The 22,038-nt window shown below is 47.6% G+C and overlaps 1 protein-coding gene across 17 annotated transcripts in view; it reads right to left on the reverse strand.

Moving 5' to 3' along the window:
• Positions 1 to 2,605: 2,605 nt before the first annotated feature.
• GLDN (gliomedin) overlaps positions 2,606 to 22,038 on the reverse strand; it is a 104,616-nt gene continuing 85,183 nt past the window's right edge. For all 17 annotated transcript variants that reach the window (XM_081508258.1, XM_081508256.1, XM_081508255.1 and 14 more), the window contains 6 exons: positions 14,489 to 14,626; positions 12,138 to 12,275; positions 8,741 to 8,824; positions 7,055 to 7,180; positions 5,899 to 6,049; positions 2,606 to 3,130 (listed from right to left, as the gene is read on the reverse strand). In XM_081508258.1, coding sequence (XP_081364384.1) covers positions 2,653 to 3,130; positions 5,899 to 6,049; positions 7,055 to 7,180; positions 8,741 to 8,824; positions 12,138 to 12,275; positions 14,489 to 14,626 — 1,115 coding nt within the window. In that variant the 3' untranslated portion in view covers positions 2,606 to 2,652. The remainder of the gene's footprint in view (positions 3,131 to 5,898; positions 6,050 to 7,054; positions 7,181 to 8,740; positions 8,825 to 12,137; positions 12,276 to 14,488; positions 14,627 to 22,038) is intronic.

A 22,038-nucleotide genomic window follows, 5' to 3' on the forward strand; every position in this document is an offset into this window, starting at 1 on the left:
AAACAGTGACAGACTTTATTTTCTTGGGCTCCAAAATCACTGCAGACAGTGACTGCAGCCATGAAATTAAAAGATGCTTACTCCTTGGAAGAAAAGCTATGACCAACCTAGACAGCATATTAAAAAGCAGAGACATTACATTGCCAACAAAGGTCCATCTAATCAAAGTTATGGTTTTTCCAGTAGTCATGTATGGATGTGAGAGTTGGACCATAAAGAAAGCTGAGCACCAAAGAATTGGTGCTTTTGAACTGTGCTGTTAGAAAATACTCTTGAGAGTCCCTTGGACTGCAAGGAGATCCAACCAGTTCATCCTAAAGGAAATCAGTCCTGAATATTCACGGGAAGGACTGATGCTGAAGCTGAAGCTCCAATACTTTGGCCACCTGATGCGAAGAACTGACTCCTTAGAAAAGACTCTGGTGCTGGGAAAGATTGAAGGCAGGAGGAGAAGGGGACAAGAGAGGATGAGATGGTTGGATGGCATCACTGACTCGATGGACCTGTGTCTGAGTAAGCTCTGGGAGTTAGTGATGGACAGGGAAGCCTGGATGCTGCAGTCCATGGGGTTGCAGAGTTGGACACGACTGAGTGACTGAACTGAACTAGGAGCAAGTTAAACTGGATTTTCTCCTGGCATCCAAAGGGACCAGATCACATTCTTTAAAACTATATTTGGATAGTTATAAAGTAATTATATACTGTTGGGTAAATGATTCATTAAACTCTGATGTATCTATACCATTGTAGTATCATTACTGATTAGTAAGAACTATTGATGATGCAACAACTTGGATAAGTCTCATGCTGAGTGAAAAAAGCATTCTCAAAAATTTAAACTGATGGTCCCATTTCTATAATTCTCACGATGACAGAGTTAGAAAATAGAAGGGTTGCCAGGGATTAGAAAGTGAGAGGAAGGAGTAGTGTAAAGGATAACTGTTGTCTAATCATGGACTAGATATGAATCTAGCTGTATGAATCTGCATATGTGATAAAATTGTGTAGAACTATACACACATGTCAGAGAAGGCAATGGCACCCCACTCCAGTACTCTTGCCTGGAAAATCCCATGGACGGAGGAGCCTGGTAGGCTGCAGTCCATGGGGATTTCACTTTCACTTTTCACTTTCATGCATTGGATAAGGAAATGGCAACCCACTCCAGTATTCTTGCCTGGAGAATCCCAGGGACGGGGGAGCCTGGTGGGCTTCCATCTATGGGGTTGCACAGAGTCGGACACGACTGAAGCGACTTAGCAGCAGCAGCACAAAGTAATTATCCGCCAATTAAAAATTTTTAAAAAGTCACAAGGAGAAAAAAACCAGATATCATATATTAAAAAGAAAAACTACATTAGGGTAAGAAAAGTTCATTAACTGCTTTTTTGACAGGGGGACACTTAATTTTATGCTGTTCTCACCCTTGCCCTTTACCATAAACTCAAAGCATATAAATGACTACTTTTTAGTCTGAAACAAAACAAACAAAAAAAAATATAACAAACAGGCTCAGGTGAATAAGCCCTTCTAAGAATCAGGCTCACTTTAATATTCTAGATCAGGGGTTGGCAAACTATTGCTGTAAAGGGCCAGAAAGTAAATGTTTTAGGTTTGGGAAGCTGTTACTCAACTTTCTTGCAGTGATTCAACTCTGCCAGTGTACAGCAAAAGTAGTCACAGACTATAATACGCCTGTGACTGTGTTGAATAAAACTTTATTTACAGAAACAGACAATGGGCTGGCTTTGGCCCAAGGGTCACAGTTTGCCCATCCCTGTTCTAGACAGTAACCACGAATGGCACCTTTCTTCTGCAAACTGCAAAGTGCCTCTCAAGTTTCTCACTGGATTAATGTCCACTTGCACAGTACTGACTCTGAGAGCAGATCCAGGTCTAGGGCAGAAAGACCCTGCAGGACCTGCAGATTCAATGTTAACGAGCGGAGCTGCAGATCAGCATGGTCAGAAATTGGCAGGGACCCAGAAGTGCCCGTTTCTGCTTCAATGCAGGCAGCTATTTCTGGCTTTGACTAATTTTGGCCTGATAGTCAGGAGGTGAGGATGATGCCCACTTTGACGCTCTGGTGGCAGGTGAAGATGCAGAGAAACGTAATAAATTAGGGGTAATAAGGTACCTCAACAGCCTTAAAGGGTCAGTGCAGCTTCCAAGACAATAAACATAAGTCGGCAGTAAGGAATTCATTGCTCAGGCCACCAGGCTGATCAATTCAGAGGTAAATCTGCTCAGCCATGGCTAAAAGCCAAAAATAAAATCCAAAACCAAATACGTAAAAGTTGCGAGAGCAGCAACAGCTAAGAATCACAGAATTCCCTACAGGTAAGGAAATCTTACCAATCATCTTAGCCAGCCCTTTCATATTACCAGTGGGGAAAAACAAGACCTAAACAGGGAGAGGTAATTTGCCCAGCTAGTTTGTGAAGGAATCACCAAATGCCAGCCATTTTTGAGTTCCAGTCTGTTAGTTTCTCCTACAGAATCAGAATTAAAGGGGAAACACCACATAAGCACCCGTGTCGTGAGATTATGACAGCTAATTACCTGACCCCCCTTAAAGACAAGTTTCCTTTTGGGACACACATGATACCAGAGAACAGCTGAAATTTACTGAGGGGAATAGAATGCTTCCCATCACTGGTGTAATGCAGCTGACAGAAATTGTACAGGATAAAGCATTAAATGGCCATCTTCCCAAGAATACAAATGCTGATCTCTCATATTGTATGATAACATGGCAAGAACAGACTGGGAAGTCCTTAGAGCAAAGTTTGCATTGATCTGTTTCCCTCCTAACAGATCAAAGGCAAACGTTATCCTTGTATCTTTGGTGTCAGTGACATAGAGGATCCCTCGGGCAATGAAGGCGTTGCCGGCCTTGGACTTGGGGTACGTAGTGTTGATGTGCTGCACCACGGAGAAGGTCCTCTCCTCCAGCTGTGCGACAAGGATGCTTGAGCCGTCCACACTGGAAGCATAGATAATCCAAAGGCCCTTTTCATCTACAGCTAAATTGAAGTACGTCTTAGAATTCGCAAAGAGGTATTTTCGATCAAAATATAAGGCATTTTCAAGCTTCAGAGTTTGGGATGTTTCTTTGCCAAATTCAAACCTGAAATGCGTAAAAAAAAAAAAAAAAAGTAGATATGAGACACCATTTTTGTGGACAAGGGTGGTTTTTAGGCTCCTCTGTTAAACTAGGGTGGGGCCTGGGATTCTGCATTTCTAGTAAGTTCCTGGTTGTGCTCATTCTACTATTACATCTGCAACACCGTGAGCAGTGAGGATGCAGAGGCTGGTGGCTACATCTCAGTGTCCACCTACTAACCATGTGACCCTGATAAAAGTCCTTCATTTTCTGAATCCTCAGGTGTCTGCTGACCTCCTGATACGCCCTCTCAAAGCTGCAAGGGGCCTTAAAAGATAATCTAGTCTGTCATTTCATTTTACTAATGAGAAAAGGAGATGTGACCAGCTCAGGAATACAGATAAGCAGTTTAAACTCAGGCTTTTGACCTCCAAGTTTGGGGGTGATTCTTCTACTCCTCGCTGGAGTTTTAATACAAAAATTTCACAGCAGGCTCAATGAAGGAAGTCAGCTGCTGAGAAGTGAAGTAGCAAAGTCATGGCTGTAAAGTCATTTTTCTTTCTTTGGTAAGCAAGTATATTTATGAAGTGACGGCGTGAAACCCCATGCCTCTCAGCTCCTGGAGGCTGTTTGATTTGGCAGACTCCAAATCTACATCATAGCAAAAGTGGATTTTGATTCAGCTTCAGGAATGAAAATTCAGGGACTCAAGGCTAAAAGAAAAGACAAGCACTAGAGGGCGCCATCGAGCAGCAAAAGAACTGTGACAGGTGCGACGCTGCGGGTATCCATTGGAGTACAGCAAGCTTGAAGCCAGTTAAGAAATCCTGAAGTAAATCTGAAAAGAAACTAGACAAGAGTGAGGGCTTGAGAAGGTCTTTCATGCCCATCTCTGCTCTCGGGGCTCCCCTTCCTCTGAATGCCAGAGATTCAGGACTGCCATTGGGTCCCTGTCTGGTACTGGCACTGACAGTTGCTTTTCTTGATAAGGCTCATCTCTTCCAGCAAAAAATGGCCTAATTCCAGTCTACCTCTGATTCTCCTCCCAGACTGTAGCCAGGCACTGGAGCCGGGCCCCAGTATAGTTGTTCTAACCTCATACAAGCTTAGTGTCATTAGAAGCCACTCTTTCTTAGGGCGGCCGATCCTCCTCTGGGCCTCATTCACCCCAGAACACCCCTCGTAACTGCTCTCAGTTGCTCAGCCATGTGTGACTCTTTTGCAACCCCATGGACTGTAGCCCCCAGGCTCCTCTGTCCAAGGGGTCTCCCAGGTGAGAATACTAGAGTGGGTAGCCATTCCCTTCTACAGGGGATCTTCCCGACTCAGGGATTGAACCAGCTTTGATTGAATCTGTTTGGCAGGTGGATTCTTTACCACTGTGCCACCTGGGTGGCTCTATATATATGGGAGCCACAGGGCTTCCTAGTGGTAAAGGAAGACAGTGCAGGAGACAAAAGAGATGTGTGTTGGATTGCTGGGTTGGGAAGATCCCCTGGAGGAGGGAATGGCAATCCACTCCAGTATTCTTGCCTAGAGAATTCCATGGATGGAGGAGGCTGGTGGGCTACAGTCCATGGGGTCACAAAGAGTCGGACACAACTGAAGCGACTTAGCACACATGCATATGCAGGGAGCCACAGGACTGAATGAGAACAAATGTCACAGAAAGCAGTGTGTGTGGAGAGAGAAGGCTTCTGAATGGGTGGCGAGTCAGTTATCTTTTTCTTTTAGCGCAAGATTCTGTCTAGATGAGGTAGCCAGGAGGTGATGAGGTGGTGAGGGAGCCCAGGATAGGGGGGCGGTGCAGAGGCACAGGAGGGGGTGCCTCCAGTCACGGCTGACATGTGTGTCTAACACGGCTGGTTTAAGCGTATGGTGTACTAGCAAGCCCATGCCCATGGAGGAATCCAGTCCTCCATCAAGACACAAGTCTCTTGTTTGGAATGATGAGGACCATGGCTTTCATAACACTGGAATTGTCATTTCCAATGGGTGTACAGTTGGAGGGCTGCACAGGTTCTCATCCATCTTTCCATTTGTAGTGAGGACACGGAAGTCACCGGAAGTGGTATCTCTCCTCTGAGGTCACAAATAAGTAGGTGGGAGGGTTGGAATTCACTGCTCCCTTGATTTGCCCAAGATGACCACTTCTGCCTCTGAAGCCCAGCACTTGATTTCTTCTTGAGCCATGCAGACAAACTTTAGCAATTCTTGTGCGGAGCCAGGAATGTGCTGTCCTGGGCCCCGACTACCTGGGTGGCCACCTCTCCTGCCCATGGAAAAATGGAGGGGAGGCGGCTTGGTGAGGGCTCTGTCAGGATGACAGAACCACCTGAAGGCCTTGCAGTCTCTACTCCTCAGAGATCTCAGCTGTGACATGAAATTCTTCACACCCACCAGTTTTCAGAACAAAATCGATTTGGGGGTGTGACACCTTCCTGCCAGAGGGAAGCCTGGATTCTGCTCTTTCTTTCCCAAAGGATGAGAAAGCTTCCGCTCCCCACCCCGCCCCACCCGCCGTCGCTCCCAGCCTCCTTCTCTCTGGCCCTGACCTTACACTTGGTTCCAGACCAGCAATAATTGCAGTGGGGGCTCACTCCTTGTGACCTGCAATTCATTCAGTCAGCAAACCCTGACTGACCTCTGGCTGTGCGCCAGGCCCCAGGGACATAAAGAGGGTAGAACCACAGTTCCTTCCCTTAAGTAGCTGAAGTATGACTAAAGCGCCACACACAGTAGGTGCTAGCTGGGATGGGTGAGGAGGGGCAGCGGGGCCCCGAAGGACTCACCTCACTATGGTGTTGGAGCCTCCTTTGTGGTAGTAGAGAGAGTTGTTGTGAACAGTGTGCCCACAGCCGTGGAAATAGTACGGGAGGTGGATGAGCGTGTAACTGCCGTTCAGCAGTGAGGGCTGGTCTTCGAATTCCTTCACTCTGATGCCTGTAGGAGGGAAGCCAGGGAAAGGCAGTCACAGCTTGGAGGCGAGTCAGGGGAGGAGGGGTAAAAGGACGGAAGGTGAGAGTCAGACATCCTGTAAGAGTCCTTGTCCAGTTTCAAGATCCCAGGCTCCCAAATCCTAAGGCCAATTCTCTTCCATGGATTCCTGAACCATCTTTTGAACACAGTAACCAGAGTTGCCTTTGCTTCTCCCAGGAAAACGGTACCATGCCCTCTCCTACAATTTTATCAACTTTTCTGTCAGACTGCCACAGGCCTGCATCGTGACGAACACCTATGCGGTCACCTCCCACTACTGCACTCCAAGGGGCCATGCTGGCTCAATGGCCTTGCTCTTCCGTTTAGAGTCACAGATTCCCTCTCAGCTGGTCATCTGGACAGTTACTACCAGCTGATTAGTGAGCCTGGATGAAAGCAAAGTAGCATGTCTGAGCTATTGCTCTGACTAGAAGGCATGGCCAGGCATCTTCTGGCATGAGGCCACTGCAATTCCTGACCACATCTGTTTGGGACAGTGTGATGCAGTAGATCTTCAAGATGGTACCTCACCCTCTCCCCTGGGCTCTCAGATACTGTGGTATCTGAGAAAAGTGGCCAAAAGGTTCTCCTTAAAGAAAGATAGCCTGTGCAAAAAAAAAAAAAAGAAATTGTCTCTGACATTTCTTCCTCATTATGGTTTCAGGGTTTATAAAGGGTTTGTCAGTCAGGATGCTATTTGTTTCCTCCTGGACACTTTGCCAAAAAGCCACAGTGGAGGTGCCCTGGTCATGTCCCTATTATCTGAACTGTGAGGTTTGTCACCAGTGTGCTCAACTGAGAAGAGCATTCTGCCCACTCATTTGAGCTTTCTAAAATAAAAAAAAAAGCAATTCTGTTACAGCAATGAGCAAGGATTTCAGACACAGAAACAGGATAAGCCTGAAGGGAGGCAACAGAGGAAAGACAAAATTACAACAGAGATATGGATCATCCACCAAGTAAAAGCACCTGAGAAATGCTCAGTCACCCAGATGCGTTCATCACTCTTGTTAGCAGACTCTCTTATCCAAGTCCCAAACGTCTCTTTAACTTTCAACACTTGTATTGGATTTGCAATGGATGTGATCATGGATTCTATCAAAAGAAGAGAAAGTTACTCACCTCCCAATTATGACTGTCACTCACAAATTGGCAGTTGCCACTGGCACTTGCCACCTACCTCTACAAGGATTAAATCATGTGCTGATGCAGCTGCTGACTTTCCACATCCCCTGAAAGGAGCTAAGGGTGAAGAGCAGAAATGAGGCACTCTGTCCTCAGTAGGGGTGGGAGTGGGGGACTGGTAGAACAGGTATTCAGATAGTTAGATATTTTCAGGAGCTGATTTTATGAGCCCAAGCCGAAGAATTGATGCTTTTGAACTGTGATGCTGGAGGAGACTCTTGAGAGTCCCTTGGACTGCAAGGAGATTAAACCAGTCCATCCTATAGGAAATAAGTCCTGAATATTCATTGGAAGGACTGATGCTGAAGCTGAAACTCCAATCCTTTGGCCACCTGATGCGAAGAACTGACTCACTGGAAAGGACCCTGATGCTGGGAAAGATTGAGGGCAGGAGGAGGAGAAGACGACAGAGGATGAGATAGTTGGATGGTATCACTGACTTGATGGACATGAGTTTGAGTAAACTCTGGGAGTTGGTGATAGACAGGGAGGCCTGGCATGGTGCAGTCCATGGGGTCACAAAGAGTTGGACATGACTGAGCAACTGAACTGAACTGAACTGAAGTCATGTATATCTTCATATGGTGGCTCAGACACTAAAGAATCTGCCTGCAATGTGGGAGACCCAGGTTCGATCCCTGGGTAGGGAGATCCCCTGGAGAAGGAAATGGTAATCCACTCCAGTATCCTTGCCTGAGAATTCCATGAACATAGGAGCCTGGCGGGCTACAGTCCATGGGGTCACAAAGAGTCAGACATGACTGAGAGACTAACACTTTCACTTTCTAAATATCTAGAAAAGCACCCAAATCCTTCATGGTGATGACTGCTCCATGTGACTTGCAGAAACCTTCTGCAAAAAACATGTGCTTGATTGCATGTACTCCTCCTCCACCAAAATCACATCTATACTGACCTTTCCCCCTACTGCTCTTGAGCAGTTTCTCAGAGCTACCTGAAATGCTTTCTCCTGGGCTATCGTCCTCATTTTGCAACAAAAGAAACATGACTCACAACTCTCACATTGTGCTTATTTTATTTTATTTTTTTTTACTCCATATGACTTTAAGGTATCTGATTTCTGAGTTTTAAAATGGGATGCTTTGGGACTTCCCTGATGGTCCAGTGGGTAATAACCTGCCTGCCAATGCAGGGAACACAGGTTCGATCCCTGGTCCGGGAAGATGCTACATGCCGCAGAGCAACTAAGTCCGTGCACCACAACTACTGAGCCCACACTCTGCAGCCCTTGAGCCACAACCACTGAGCCTGTGCAACACAACTCCTGAAGCCAGTGCACCTAGAGCCTGTGCTCCACAACAAGAGAAGGCACCACAATGGGACGTCCTTTTATTGCAACTAGAGAGTAGCCCCCGCTCACTGCAACTACAGAAGGCCTATACACAGCAATGAAGACCCATACACAAATAATTAAAAAAAAAAAATAAACAGGATGCTTTGTTTCTGTACCTGCTTGTGGGGAATGGTGTTCACTGACTTTCTCATCAGTTTTTCCAACCAAGGTATCATCATTTGGTACAGCACATGTCTCACCTAAAACAACAAAGATAATCAGAGCAAATGCAGTTGGCACAGTGAGATGTGTATAACTTTATAACTGGTGCTTTCTGCCACCTCATTCCAGATTCGAGTTCCATAAGCATCCTTGGTTTTCGCTTGCTTGCTTTTAAGCACCAACTCATACGCTTCCAATTTTTTTTCCTCTGCCTGGGGAGTTCCCAACAAGCATTTCATGACCATAGTTGCTAAGAATGTACAATCCCAAGAGGATGTCAGCAATAGGAAAATGTCACCTGAGTCAGCTATCCTAACCCTCAACAATTTGGAGGCAGAGAGGCTTACTGACACGTTCCTGGCCACTCTGGGCAGGTGGGAATCTATCACAGTTTGCATTTTCTGGAGGGATTTTCACTCTCAGGGAAGCTGATGGGGATAAGGAAGAAGCCTCATGATGGGGTGGCCCATTTCACCCTGTCTTCCTGAACTGCCAGGGAGCAGAGGAAGAAGCCTAGAGATAGCCCAGACCAGAGAGGTTGGGGCCCCTTTCCCCTCCCCATTTCCCATCTGTTTTTTTCTGCTTGAAGACCTGTGGGACCCAGGCCCTTGAGGGGCACCTGATTCATAGTTGGTTTGAGGCTATGACTAAGCATAAATTCATCTTCCTTAGCAAATGGGCTGAATTCAGACCTTTGGTGAAGAGGTGGCTCAGGTGGCAGAAGCAGGACAGAAGGCGGGAGTATTGTGGCCAGTGTGGAGATGAGAGGGACCAGACCGGCTGGCAGCAGGTCTCAGCAAATCAGGCTTTCTGGGAAAGGCCAGGACCCACTTCCCTAGGCAAATTCTTAGGGTTTCCGATCACCTTGTGGTTGCTAGATAGAAAGGAGCACCTCCACCGTCACTAGGGAAATGCATAGAATAAACTAGAGAGTTGTCTTTATCAGTAAAATAAGGAGGCTCTTCTCTAACCTCCCTTTAGCTGGATGAGCCCTGTCTCTCTGAAGCCCTTCTACCATGGATGAGAGCGGTCTCGGGGCTGTTAGACTCCCCACACACAATCCTGCCTCTCGAGATCCCTCCGGAGTTTCCACTTAGGCGCCTGGGCTTCGCACAGAGAGGGACAGAGAGACTCTCCCATTCTTAGTCTGAAAAAAAGGTCTCATCAACTCGTGCAGGACCTACCCACCAGCTTCTAAAGCTGAGGGGGTAGAATGGGGTTAAAGGGAAGGGCTAGAATAAGCAAGAGTGAGGGTCAAGCTCAGATGCTGGATGCCTGGCAACCAGGACTCACTTCCGGGAGGTAGAGCAGAAGAAAACAGCCTCTCTTTTAAAGCAGTTTTCACAACCCTGAAGCCCAACCCCTGCCGACCAGCCTCTTAGCAGACAGGCTAGGCTGGGAGGGCACCTCTCCAGCACCCCTCTCACTGCTGACAGAGCCTCTGGCAAGTCCGAATTCCACAGAAGCAGGGTCAGACTTCCCCTCCTCTCAGGGGATGGTTCCGCTCAGCCCGCACCCCCAGGGAAGCTGAACAGAGGGCTGATGCTAAGGGAGGGGGTGGTGTTGAACTAACAGCCTGCTCACTGCTGGGCAGGGTCATAATCAGGCTCCATTTACTGGGCGTGGTGGTGACGTCTCTGAAAGCTCAGATTCACCCACTCTGACAGCTGAGTGTGTGCGCCACCCCCTGCCCACCCCCCACCTAAACATCTTCCAGAAAGAACAGTGTACCAGACAGAATGAAAGAGTGTTTAGGAAAGTGGTGGAGAAATCCACAGCAAGTGAGAAAGAAACCCCAGTCAGGACCCTCTTCTCCGCTTGCCAGGAAGCCAGGCATCCAGTTGTGCCTCCTCATGGCCCAAGTTAGGGGAACAAGTCCCTGAACATGGCTGTGTGGAGAAGTTCTAGCAGCATCTGAGAAGGACTTTTCATCACACGACCCTTGATTTCTTCTTAGCTCTCAACCCCATGGCCACTCCTGTCACAACTGGCCGAAGAACAAGCCATCCAGGCCTGCCAGAGATCAGGTGCCCTTGCATACTTTGCCAAGAAAGGTCCGTCTAGTCAGAGCTATGGTTTTTCCAGTAGTCATGTATGGATGTGAGAGTTGGACCGTAAAGAAAGCTGAGCGCGGAAGAATTGATGCTTTTGAACTGTGGTGTTGGAGAAGACTCTTGAGAGTCCCTTGGACAACAAGGAGATCCAACCAGTTTATCCTAAAGGAAATCAGTCCTGAATACTCATTGGAAGGACTGACGTTGAAGCTGAAACTCCAATACTTTGGCTACCTGATGAGAAGAATTGACTCATTTGAAAAGACCCTGATGCTGGGAAAGATTGAGGGAGGGAGGAGAAGGGGATGATAGAGGATGAGGTGGTTGGATGGCATCACCGACTCAATGGACATTAGTTTGAGTAAACTCTGGGAGTTGATGATGGACAGGGAGGCCTGACGCACTGAAGTCCATGGGGTCACAAAGAGTTGGACACAACTGAGCAACTGAACTGAACTGCCCTTTGTTGGCTTATTCTCAATGTGTGGATTTCTGGCTCTGAAAGGAAAATGCTCCAAGCAGGGGCTTTACAGGCAGGCAGACTGGGGTTTGAATCCCAGCTGTTGCTTTACTAACTGAGTGACCATGGACAGACTCTGTAGCTCCCTGGGGTTTCAGCTTTGTATCTGTGAACTGGTCAGAATACGACTCCTATATCTTAGGGCTAGTATAGAATTAAATGAACTGAGCACTAAGGCCTATGCCTACAATGTCGCTAGCATTGTTAGCAAAGCTTAGAGGTGGTGATGGCAGTACTGGGGTATCTATGGGGAGTTAGATGATCTGAATTTCCCCATCATCTCCATCCCTCTAGCATCGGTCAAGCCCTCCATGCTCCAGAGATGGTGGATCTGGCAAGAAAGAGGAATAGTCTGGTGATGGCTCAGCCTTTATAGAGAATCCACCTGCCAAATAGGAGACCTGGGTTTGATCCCTGGGTCAGAAAGAATCCTTGGAGAAGGGAATAGGTACCCCCTCCAGTAATCTTGCCTGGAGAAGTCCATGATGGAGCCTGGCAGGGTACAGTCCATGGGGTCGCAAAGAGTTGGACCCGATTGAGTGACTAGCTCAAGTGAAGGAAGAGGGATGAGGGCAGGAGGCAGGAGGCCCGATTCTAAACCTGCCACCAGTCCTTACCCTGTTCAGGCCTCCTAGGTTGGTGGAGAGGGGGAGGGAATACTCGCTTTGGGCAAAATCTCCCCTTATTTAAAACAATCTGGTCACAAAGTCTGGGTGAAGCCCGAGAGCTTGGGATTGTTAACTGAAGAGGTGGCTCCCTAGGGCAGGGGTGTGTGACCTGGGCACTGGCCATTGAACATGTTTGGCTGCCGAGGGCCTTTGGATCTTCTGCTTCCAGGGGGACCCGGAGGACCTGGAGGGCCTGGGGGCCCAGGTGGGCCAGGTGGGCCAGGTGGGCCTTGGTCACCTTTGGCACCTGGAGAAAGAGAGAGAAAAGCAGGGGTGGGAGTTGATTAGAGAGCTGTAAGCAGAGATGGGTTCCACACAAGGGAAAAGGAGATGGAGCCACTCCAGGGAGGCTGGCCGAATCCTGGACAGTGGCCCTCTAGCACTCACTCATGCAGGGTCAAGGGAGCTCCCACAGAAGGTGCTGAGTTTCAACTATGTGCCAGGAACTGTGCTGGGAATTTTAGAAATCTCCCCTTCGTCCCTCCCAAGTACTCTATGAGACAGTACCAGCAGCTCCTTGGGTGACCCGGGTCTCAGGGAAGTTCAGGGATTTGCCCCAGGTCACAGCTGGAGCAGAGCTGCTCCCCCCCAACTCAGGGCTGTCTCACTCCTTAGCTCATCCTCTTTTTGTTGGCTGATGTTGGGAGATCTCAACCCTGGTTGTTTATTAGAATCACCCGAGGAGCTCAAATACAATTATAATGCCTGGATCCGATCCCAGATCACTTCATCAAAATGATGGGGAAGCTGGTCTTCTGTAGTTTTTAAAACCTCCAAGGATGCTTCCAGGCATGAGAAACACTGCTCCGTGTTGTAGAAGAGATCAGGGGGCAGCTGTCCAGCTTTGTGACCTTGGGCAGGCAGCATATCCCTCTGAGACTGGTTCTTCATTTCCAGATTCTAATACTCCCTGCCCTGCCCTGTGAGAACCCACTGAGGTCACCAGGGTGAGTGCTCTGATGGTTGGATTCCCTACACATCAGCAGGTGGAGTCATTACACACTTCTAACTTCAGGTGGCCATGTGGGTACAGCCCTTTGCAGGGGCCTTTGTTTCTGCAATTCGCATAAAGATGCTGCTAGTCTGGGATATTCAGTCCTTTGGTTCTACACTCCATTCCTGGGCTGACTGGTGATCTGAGATCTCTTTAGCTGCCTCTTCCCTGCCCCACCAAATAGGCCTTTTCAGCTGCTTTAGAACCGAAGGGGCAAGCAGGAGTCACAGAGGCTGAGGGTGGTTCGAAGCCCCCAGCAGAAAAGGCAGAGATCGTGGCAGATGTGGTCCAGCCCTCCTATTGCTTCTCTGCCCTCTGACCAGAGGACACACTGAGCTCTGGCCTGGTCTCTGGAGTTGGAGTACACTCAGAGATGCTGCTTTTCTGAATGCTTTGTGGTCACCCTCATTTGTTTGGTAATATAGGGGAGTGTGATATTCTGGATGTATAGATTTCCCATATAACTGAATATAACATGATCTTATAGTTTCAAAATATATTCACCTATATTTATGAATCCTGTCAAAACACCTCTTAAATTTTACATATTTTGTACACAACCTCCTGTTTTTGGAACAAGGTATGCTAAACCTAATTTGATTTTTCCTGGGTGCTTTGATCTTTATGCAGTACCTGGTAAATGGCAGGTGCTCAAGAAATTTTGAAAGCTGGATGGGACACCGATTCAGGGTCACTGTCCTGAACATCTATCATCCTGGCTTCTTGAGGACAGATATTATGTTTTACTCATTTTCATATTTCCATTTTCAGCTGTTAAAGCAAAGTTCCTAATTCATAAATGGTGTTCTCTGATATTCAAAAATGCTTATTGAACACATGAATAGGATAGTTATGCTTTTATAGTACAAATGGTCCCCAAAGCAAAGTGCTTTTAAAATTCTGCCTCTTTCTCCTCCATGACCATGAGCTGTCACTTACCCTTTCCACCATGTCATTGGCTTTCTGAGGCTTGCTGTGCCATAGACACCAATTACCTGCTTTTAACCTGGGCTGGAAACCAGATAAAGAAGATCAGTAACCATATTTGCCTCAATCCTATGTTAAGAATCTTAGGATAAAGGTCTGAAGATGGCCTGAGCTCAACTCTGAAGCTTGTACTTTCTGTCTGTTGTCCTCCGAAATTTCTCACTTCTCTTGTCCTGGATTTCACTGGATTTAACAGATATTTGGGAAAAGAAAGCTTCCTTCATCCTAAATCCACCCAGCCATGACATGGTGCTTTATCTCAACTACTTATGCTTAGATCTCAGATTTGGTCTTACCAACATTGGGCTTATACCTGGTTTTCTCCTTGTCAAGAGCACAGGACTCTAAAACATGCTATGAAACAGATGGGCATCTAGGGCAGTTAAGGAGAGATGACCCAGAGCAGCCTTGGTACAAGAAACCAGGATGGTTTCTGGGCCCATTCACCCCAGGAGAAGACCACAGCACCAGCCGCTTACCTGCGGGGAGCACATCATTGGACACGTCCCCTTTGTCTCCCTTGTCACCCTTCTGCCCTGCTGGGCCCTCGTTTCCAGGCAAGCCCAGCTCACCAGGGTCTCCCTTTTCCCCTGGAGTTCCTGTGGCTCCAGGTGGCCCTGAGAAAAAAATGATTTATGAGCTTGTTGTGCAGGAGATTCTGGTATACTACTGCGTAATACTGTGCTTTGTGTTTTTAAGGTGAAGCAGCTTCAGAAACCAAATACATAACACTTCATAATCATTTTAGGACAGCAGCAAGGTATAAATTCATGAGAGCATATACTTCTAGGTAATTTTGTTGAATTTTTTTAAAGACATTTTGCTGAGTCAACAGGTTGGAGAGGAGTGAACCCCAAGAGGGACAGTCACAGTGAGAGCAGAAAGAAGGGGAAGCCTCATCAGAAATCTGCCCTCCTCACCCCAGCAGGGAGGGCTGAGCACGCAGAGGACTTTGTTAGGCCCTTGAACAGTGGGTGTTGTCATCTGCATTATCTGGTGCATCCCTCACAATACTGGGGTGGTAGGCTGGTCAGTTATCTTCACTCTCACTTGATAGAAATTGGAAATAAGGCCTACGTGGTTTACAACTGAGGCTGCTAAGTGAGCAGCAAAACTCTTGATTCCATCTCCAATGCCCTTTTCTGTGACATTTGGATGCAAAATGTTTTTAAGCAAAATAGCAAAACAGGTCACACTGCTTTAGGACAAGCATTATGAGGGATGGAGATAGTGTGAACAACAGGTAATGGACAAAATCTCTGTCTCTGCTCACAGGGAGACATCACTACAGGAACTACAGTCCTACTAGGAGTAGTCAACATCATCACAGTGACTCATCACAGCATTGTAAAATGGGCAGCACAGCATTCTGATACCTGGGAGAAAGGAAGCCAATCTCATGCATCATATGATGCCCCAACTCATAGCAGCTTCCAAACAGCAGCTTTGCTGAGGTGAGGAGACAAAAAAGTAGAGTTTGCAGAGATAAAGGTGGCTGGGATTCATGGGACAGAATATGAAAGAGGAGTTTATTGTGCAGAAAGAGCTCTGGTGAACTTCAGAGGGGTTTCCTCAAGTCTTTGGCAGAGTAATAGTCTGTATAAGGTGAAAGTGTACCAGGCAGGGAAAAGAATGAACAGAAAGCCACTCACTATATGGCTCTCAGAGCTTGCACAGGGAAGGGTCCTCATTCCCACCAGTCAAAGCAGAGGGATCTCAGAAAATGGCAGGTTGTGAGGTAGAGTCCTTGGAAAGACTTGTCTTAGTAGTGAGGCTAAATTAGCCCAATAGTCAAGGCTGCTGTGGATCTATCACAACAAACCTTAAAAATACTGAGCAGTAAGCAGCTTAACTGCCTGCCAGGATAGAATTCAAAATCTGAATCATTTAGTCAATGTAATGTAGCATATTAATAATTTAGGCAAGGAAAAAATTACATGATCATCTTGATGGGTATAGAAAAGACATTTGATAAAATTCAACACCTATTCTGAATAAAAATTCTCATCACACTAGGTATAGAAGGAAATGTCCTCAATATGAAAAAGTGCATCTATGAAAAGAACCTACAGCTAACATCATCTCCGGAGCTTCCCTGGTGACTCAGATAGGAAAGAATTCTCCTGCCAATGTAGGAGACTCGGGTATGATCCCCAGGTCAGGAAGATCCCTGGGAGGAGGGCATGGCTGCTCACTCCAGTATTCTTGCCATGGACGGAGGAGCCTGGTGGGCTATAGTCCATAGGGTCACAAAGAGTCGGACGTGACTGAGTGACTAGACAACAACAACAACATCCCTAATAATGAAAGACTAAATGCTTTCCCCCTAAGATCAGGAACAAGACAATGGTACCTATTCTTGTCACTTTAAATAAAGTACAATACAGCAAAGAAAAAGAAACAGAGGCAAACAGATTGGAGAGGGATGAATTAAAACTGTCTTTATATATGCTATGATTATTTATGTAGAAAATTCATTAAAAAGCTGCTAGAACTTATAAGCACCTAGAGATACTAAGAGGGAAAGTGATTGCTTACTATGTGCAAAGGTATTGCCAGATATGGATGAATTAATATGATATCCCATTGCAGGCATCGTTTGTTCATTTTGACAAGAGTCTCCTGGAGATATCACTCAACAGAGATATTTTTCAAAGGGGCAGAGATTTCAGGCAACAGAGAAGAGCCAGAGGCAAATTTCAGTGAAAAACTTCAGTTTCTCTCAACCTCTATAACCAAGAGCCCTTAGGATTCATTGCTTTTTCTAATTATGTTGCCAATCCCAAGCCCCTTCTTAAAGGTTCTGGCAGAGTGACTGCCTCACCAGCTTGGCCAGTCCCCATTCCCCAACTGTCATTCTATGACATTGCAACTGTCCTCCCTCCAGATTTAAAACCAATTCTGATCCCCACCCTCAACTTCCTACCAGCTACACAGGATTCCTATATAACCATCCCAAGAGAATCATACAGTTTCAGATAGGAAGGCACCTTAGAGGGCATTTAGATTAACCTCCCATGGGAGGTTATTATTAATAAATCACATCACACCACAGATGGCGCTGGTATACCCTGCATTGCCATCCTATCCCATTATTCCCTAAAATGTGCAACTGGCACTCCTAGCACCTTTTCTCTATGCCACGGGAGTGATAAGCTCTTTCAGATTCAAGGGACCCTACACAGACCATCCCAAGGAAGACAGCAGTGTATGGAAGAAGCTGGAAGTGTTGATCACTGTTAAAAAATGCAACAAACAGCGAAACATTTGCTCAATTTCTGCCAACCATTAAAAAAAAAAACCTCATGCAGTTCAACAGTAGAGGAGGGCCAGAGGCCCTGGGTTCCCTGCCTCCGCCAGCAGTGGGAGGCATCTTGCACTGATGGAATTGCTGGGGACACAGTGGAAGAGCATGTGAAGAAGAGCAAGGGAAGCCCCTCCAGTGTGGGTACTGGAGGCTCTACTGTGGAGTCAGTCACATGGTTGAGGGGGTGGGCGGGTGCCACAATGTATCTCCCACACCACACCGAGATCCCATGGCTGTGGGTCACCTCTGCCCACAGTTATCAGGACATCTTTCTGGAAAGCGGTTCACTCACTGAAGAGCCCTTAATCAGGGACCTCTGCACTAGCGGACGTTCTTTTGTCAGTACTTTAAATAGGCAATTTGGCACATTATCTGAAGGATAATGAGAAAAAGATGAGAACGTTGCCATAGAGTCCAGCCGGCACAATGCAGTGGAAGATAACTGACACCTTCGAAAGGTGTCGTGTGACTCACATTCAGCAAAGCTCGGGGAAAGGGTATCTTCTAGTTACTTGAGGGTTTTCTTTTTCAGGCATTTATTCTAGTCACAAAGAGCCTTTGGCATCATCGTTCAATTTCCTCTTCTTTTATCCTTTCCTTTTATGCATTTTCCCCCTTTCTCAAAAAGGCCAGTTGTGAAACAGGAGAACATTCTCACAGCTGTCATAATGCGCAGGGGCTGGTGTTTAATGCTCAGGATATTAAGGACTTTTGCTCACGGGTGTATTTTGACGCTCAGCTGTGTGTGCACATGATCACTTTTAAGCTTTCTTCAAGAAAGGGGAGGGGACGTTTTGTCTATGCACAGTCTTTGCCACCTCCACAAAGTTTTCCCTCTTCTTGGTTGGTGCAACCACCTTGGCCGTGCCCTGGCCGTGGCATGCAGAAGTACACCACCACCTCATCACATTCGCTGTCAGAGGAGCCAGACGTGGCACTGTCTGCCTTCCCCGACTCGGCCACGGGCAGGGACACTGTTGAACACTGAGTGGCCTGGATCAGGGCAGTGTCTGTCCCATGACTGCTGGCAGGCTCGGAGTCAGCACATTCTGCTGGAGAAGAAAGGCCAGACTCTGCTCGCCTTGCTTGGGTGCTGGGTGTGGCTTTCTGCTGTTTTCCTTTCCCGTCGGCAGTGCCCACTCAAAACAAGTCACTTTCCCAGCTTGAGAGCCTGGGGTTGTGTGATCAACTGGGGTCAACGCCATCATCTTCATTGCAGGGGGTGAAGGAGGACATTTTATTTTTGGCAGCACCATCTGTCACCCCACTGAGGCGGAGGAGACGGGAGCTGAGGGTGTTATGCAAAACCCAGACCCAAGGCTGGGATGAATAAGGAGGAGGATGTTTATTTCTGTTTTTGTGGGGACTCAATTTTTAGAGAAAACACTGAAGCATTAACTCTTGAGTGAGAAAGTGAGAGGCAGACAGAAAGAAAGAAAATGCTTGGTTTTGAGGCATAGCACGTCAAACTTCGGAAAAGACGCTGTTTGCAAAACTGACAACGTTTAAGTCCAATTCTCTCTAAATCTAAGTTGATGTTTTCAAATAAATGTAGGCATTTCCACTCAGATTTCCTTCCCCACCCTTTGAAACAACACTACCACCTAATATCTAAAACTAATGTAGCACTTGCTCTGTGTCAGGCCCTATTCTAAGCACTATATATATATATATATAAATTTAATCTTCCTAAAAACACTATTACTATTCTCATTTTCCAGTTAAGGAAACAGGGCAATTAAGTAACTTGCCCAAGTAGCTAGTAAGCAGAAGAGCTGGGATCCAAATCAAGACTTCAAGCTCTGACTCTGGCTTATTCCACTCTTCTTAGCATTCTTAAGATCAGCAAGTGAGGGTTAGCTTCATATTTCAATATCCTGGAAACAACTGTCAGTCTGAAGCTCTAAACTCTGGTCTCATTAGGTTAGTCTTCTTCTCAAGAGCCCACAGTGGCTCCAGGCTGCCTCCTGCAGACACAGAGCTGAAACCCCTGCTCCCTCCCCACCCCACCATCCTCACCTGGGGCCCTTCTCATAGGCAGGGCCAGCCTCCCCCGAACAGTTCCTCCAAGTAGGGCCTTTCCCTTCTCTCCTTGCAGTGCTCTCCCCATTTCCCTTCTATTTATTTCCAAGGTGTGGATCACACGTCTCTCTCTTGTCCTTTACACTTAGCTCTATGGGACAACCCATCTTCTACACAGGATCCTATTTGTCCATTATCTGCACAATTAAGTTCAGATTTTTCTTCTGGCAGCATTCCCTGCTGTACAGTATAAAGCATCTTTATATCAGAATAACCAGTTACATAATTCATGCTGTATATAAACTCTATCTTCTCTTTCAACAGGCCTGCAAGCCCTTATGGACAGAAACTATGTCCTACTGTTCTCATTCCTTTATTCCTCACTCATCAGTTCTTTACTGAGCCTTAGCTGGGGTTGGCTGAGAGCTGTGTCAAGTAACAGGATACACAAGGCACAGTCTCTGCTTCACAGACAAATGCTGGCGCACACTATTTCAAAACTGGAAGCCATGTTAGAGTTGTTGGAAGACCTGCGCCTCAGTGTACAGGTGAGGAGACCCAGGCCCTCGAAGCCAGTCAGGGTTCAAGGCAGGTGCTTCCAGAACGCCTTTCCTGGCTCCCTTCTGCTTGCACAGCAGGGATAATTCTTTCTGCCTGACACGTGGGTAGTTGATGAACTATGTGTCCTGCCTGTGTCCTGTGGGCTTCTCTGAAGGGCTGGTGCCCTCCCACCCTCCTGGTGAGACTCAGAATGAGGCTCAGCAACATCCTTAGACAATTAATAGCACTAGCTCCCAGTGCCCGGGCTTCCTTCCCCTGCTCCTGCTCTGTAGCACCTCCAGTAATGCCTCTTGGACTCAACCCCTTCCAGCCTGGAAGTGTTCAGTGCCGTCGTGTTTAAGAGCAGGGTTCCAGGAGTCGAGGCCTGGAGTCAAGCCTACCTCTGATGCTTATTAGCTTTTGGACACTGGGCATGTTATATCCACTAGTTCAACAATGACTTGATTGCCTGCCTTCACTGGCTGCACCAGGCTCTGGAGCCTGGTTCTCACGGACCTCACGTTCTCCCTAGGTGGCCAGACCATCAGCATGTCAGCGAGCAACACGAGGAGAGGATTTCAGGAAGGGATCTATGCTTCAGAAGTGAGCAGGGGATGTAACTGAGCTGGTGAGTCAGGGGCCAGACACGGAAGTCAAGGGCGATCTTAAAGAGGAGGTGACATATCAGCTGTGATTCCTCCAGGGGAGGGATGGGCCGGGGCACAGCGGTGCACAGGCCCTGGGACAGAGGGCCTGGGCCTATCTGGAAAATGGAAAGATGAGACTTCTTCATCTGGGAAAAATTAGGCCAGCAAAGAGCCCCATCTCCTGGGGCTGTCATGAAGACTCAATGAGGTAAATGTAGAGAGGACTTTAGAGTTCCTGACAGTGAATGTCAGCTATTAACATATTCCATTGTTCAGAGATCACTGCTAGAGGGCACAACCTAACCCAGTCCTATCTCTATAGAACACGGGCTCTTTAGCCTGTTTTTGGAAACAGCACTTGTTGTTCCCTCTTTCTGGAAGGCATGCCCACTCCTCCCCTCTCCCAACCCTGCCTGCCAAACCACTAAAGATCCTGGAGCTCTCTGCTGACATGATGGCCTCTCCTTCTCCATGGCCATGACTCTGGCCCTGAGGGTCACATCCTGCATGTGGCTGGTGGAGAGATCCAGACCACCATGCAGAAGGCTCTGGAAGGGCCTGGCCTCTGCTTCCCACCTCACCTGGCTGTATGCCCCCTCCCCCAGCTGCCCCAGCAGGGCCTTGGCAGGTGTGTACACCCCACTTGGACCACCGTCTGGCTTGTCCTTGTCCCTCAGGTCTGACCTCAGACATTACCTCCTGACCCTCCTTCTCTGCCCTGCTTATAACACACTGTTGTTTCCTTCCTGCACCTCACACTGTGATTACAGAGGTATCTGATTGTTGACTTTATGTCCGCCTCCCCACCAAAGACAGAAAGTTCCACGATACAATAGGGGCTGCATCTACTTTGTTTCCACACTAGCACTGGGAACCCTCTCAATAAATGCCTGCTGATGAATGTTCCCACCCTCTCCTAGGGCTCCTCCTGCTGCTCAGCCTGTCCTTGGCCTCCTTTGCTGGCTCCTCCCTTCTGCTTGGTCACTAGATACTGCTGCTCCTCCTGGATGGGCCCAGGCTCTCCTCTTGGGTGGCTCCCTCCCGAAGGGGCTAGGCCCATGGTCCCAAAACCCATCGCCTTGGGTGACTCCCTAAGGTACAACTCGAGCCCCAGGGTCTCCTCTGACTGCCGACCTGCATCTTCAAGGCCCTCTGACACCTCCTCCTGGACATTTCAAGGAGTTTCAAACTGAGCACATCCCATGCTAGGACCTAAGTCGGTCCAGGGCTCTCCATCTTAGGAAAGAGTGGTCAGGCAGGAGAAAGACCTTGGAGCCAGCCTTGGTGCTTCCCTCCCCCTTCCTACTCATATTTGCCTTCCCCAAGTACTGCTGATTTTACCCCCAAAATATCACTCAGCTCATCAACCTTTGCACACCCTACCTGCATCCCTTCTGTCTGCCTGCTGAGTGGCCTCTGCACTGTCTCCCCGTCTTGGCTCCCATGCTTGCTCTAGTTTGTCCTTCCCGGGGAGGGGGGCGGGTCACAGAAAGGCAGATCTGATCATGTCACT

Source organism: Giraffa tippelskirchi, chromosome 7 (genome assembly GCF_054371585.1).
Source record: "Giraffa tippelskirchi isolate mGirTip1 chromosome 7, T2T-mGirTip1v1.2.pri, whole genome shotgun sequence".
Lineage (NCBI taxonomy): Eukaryota > Metazoa > Chordata > Mammalia > Artiodactyla > Giraffidae > Giraffa > Giraffa tippelskirchi.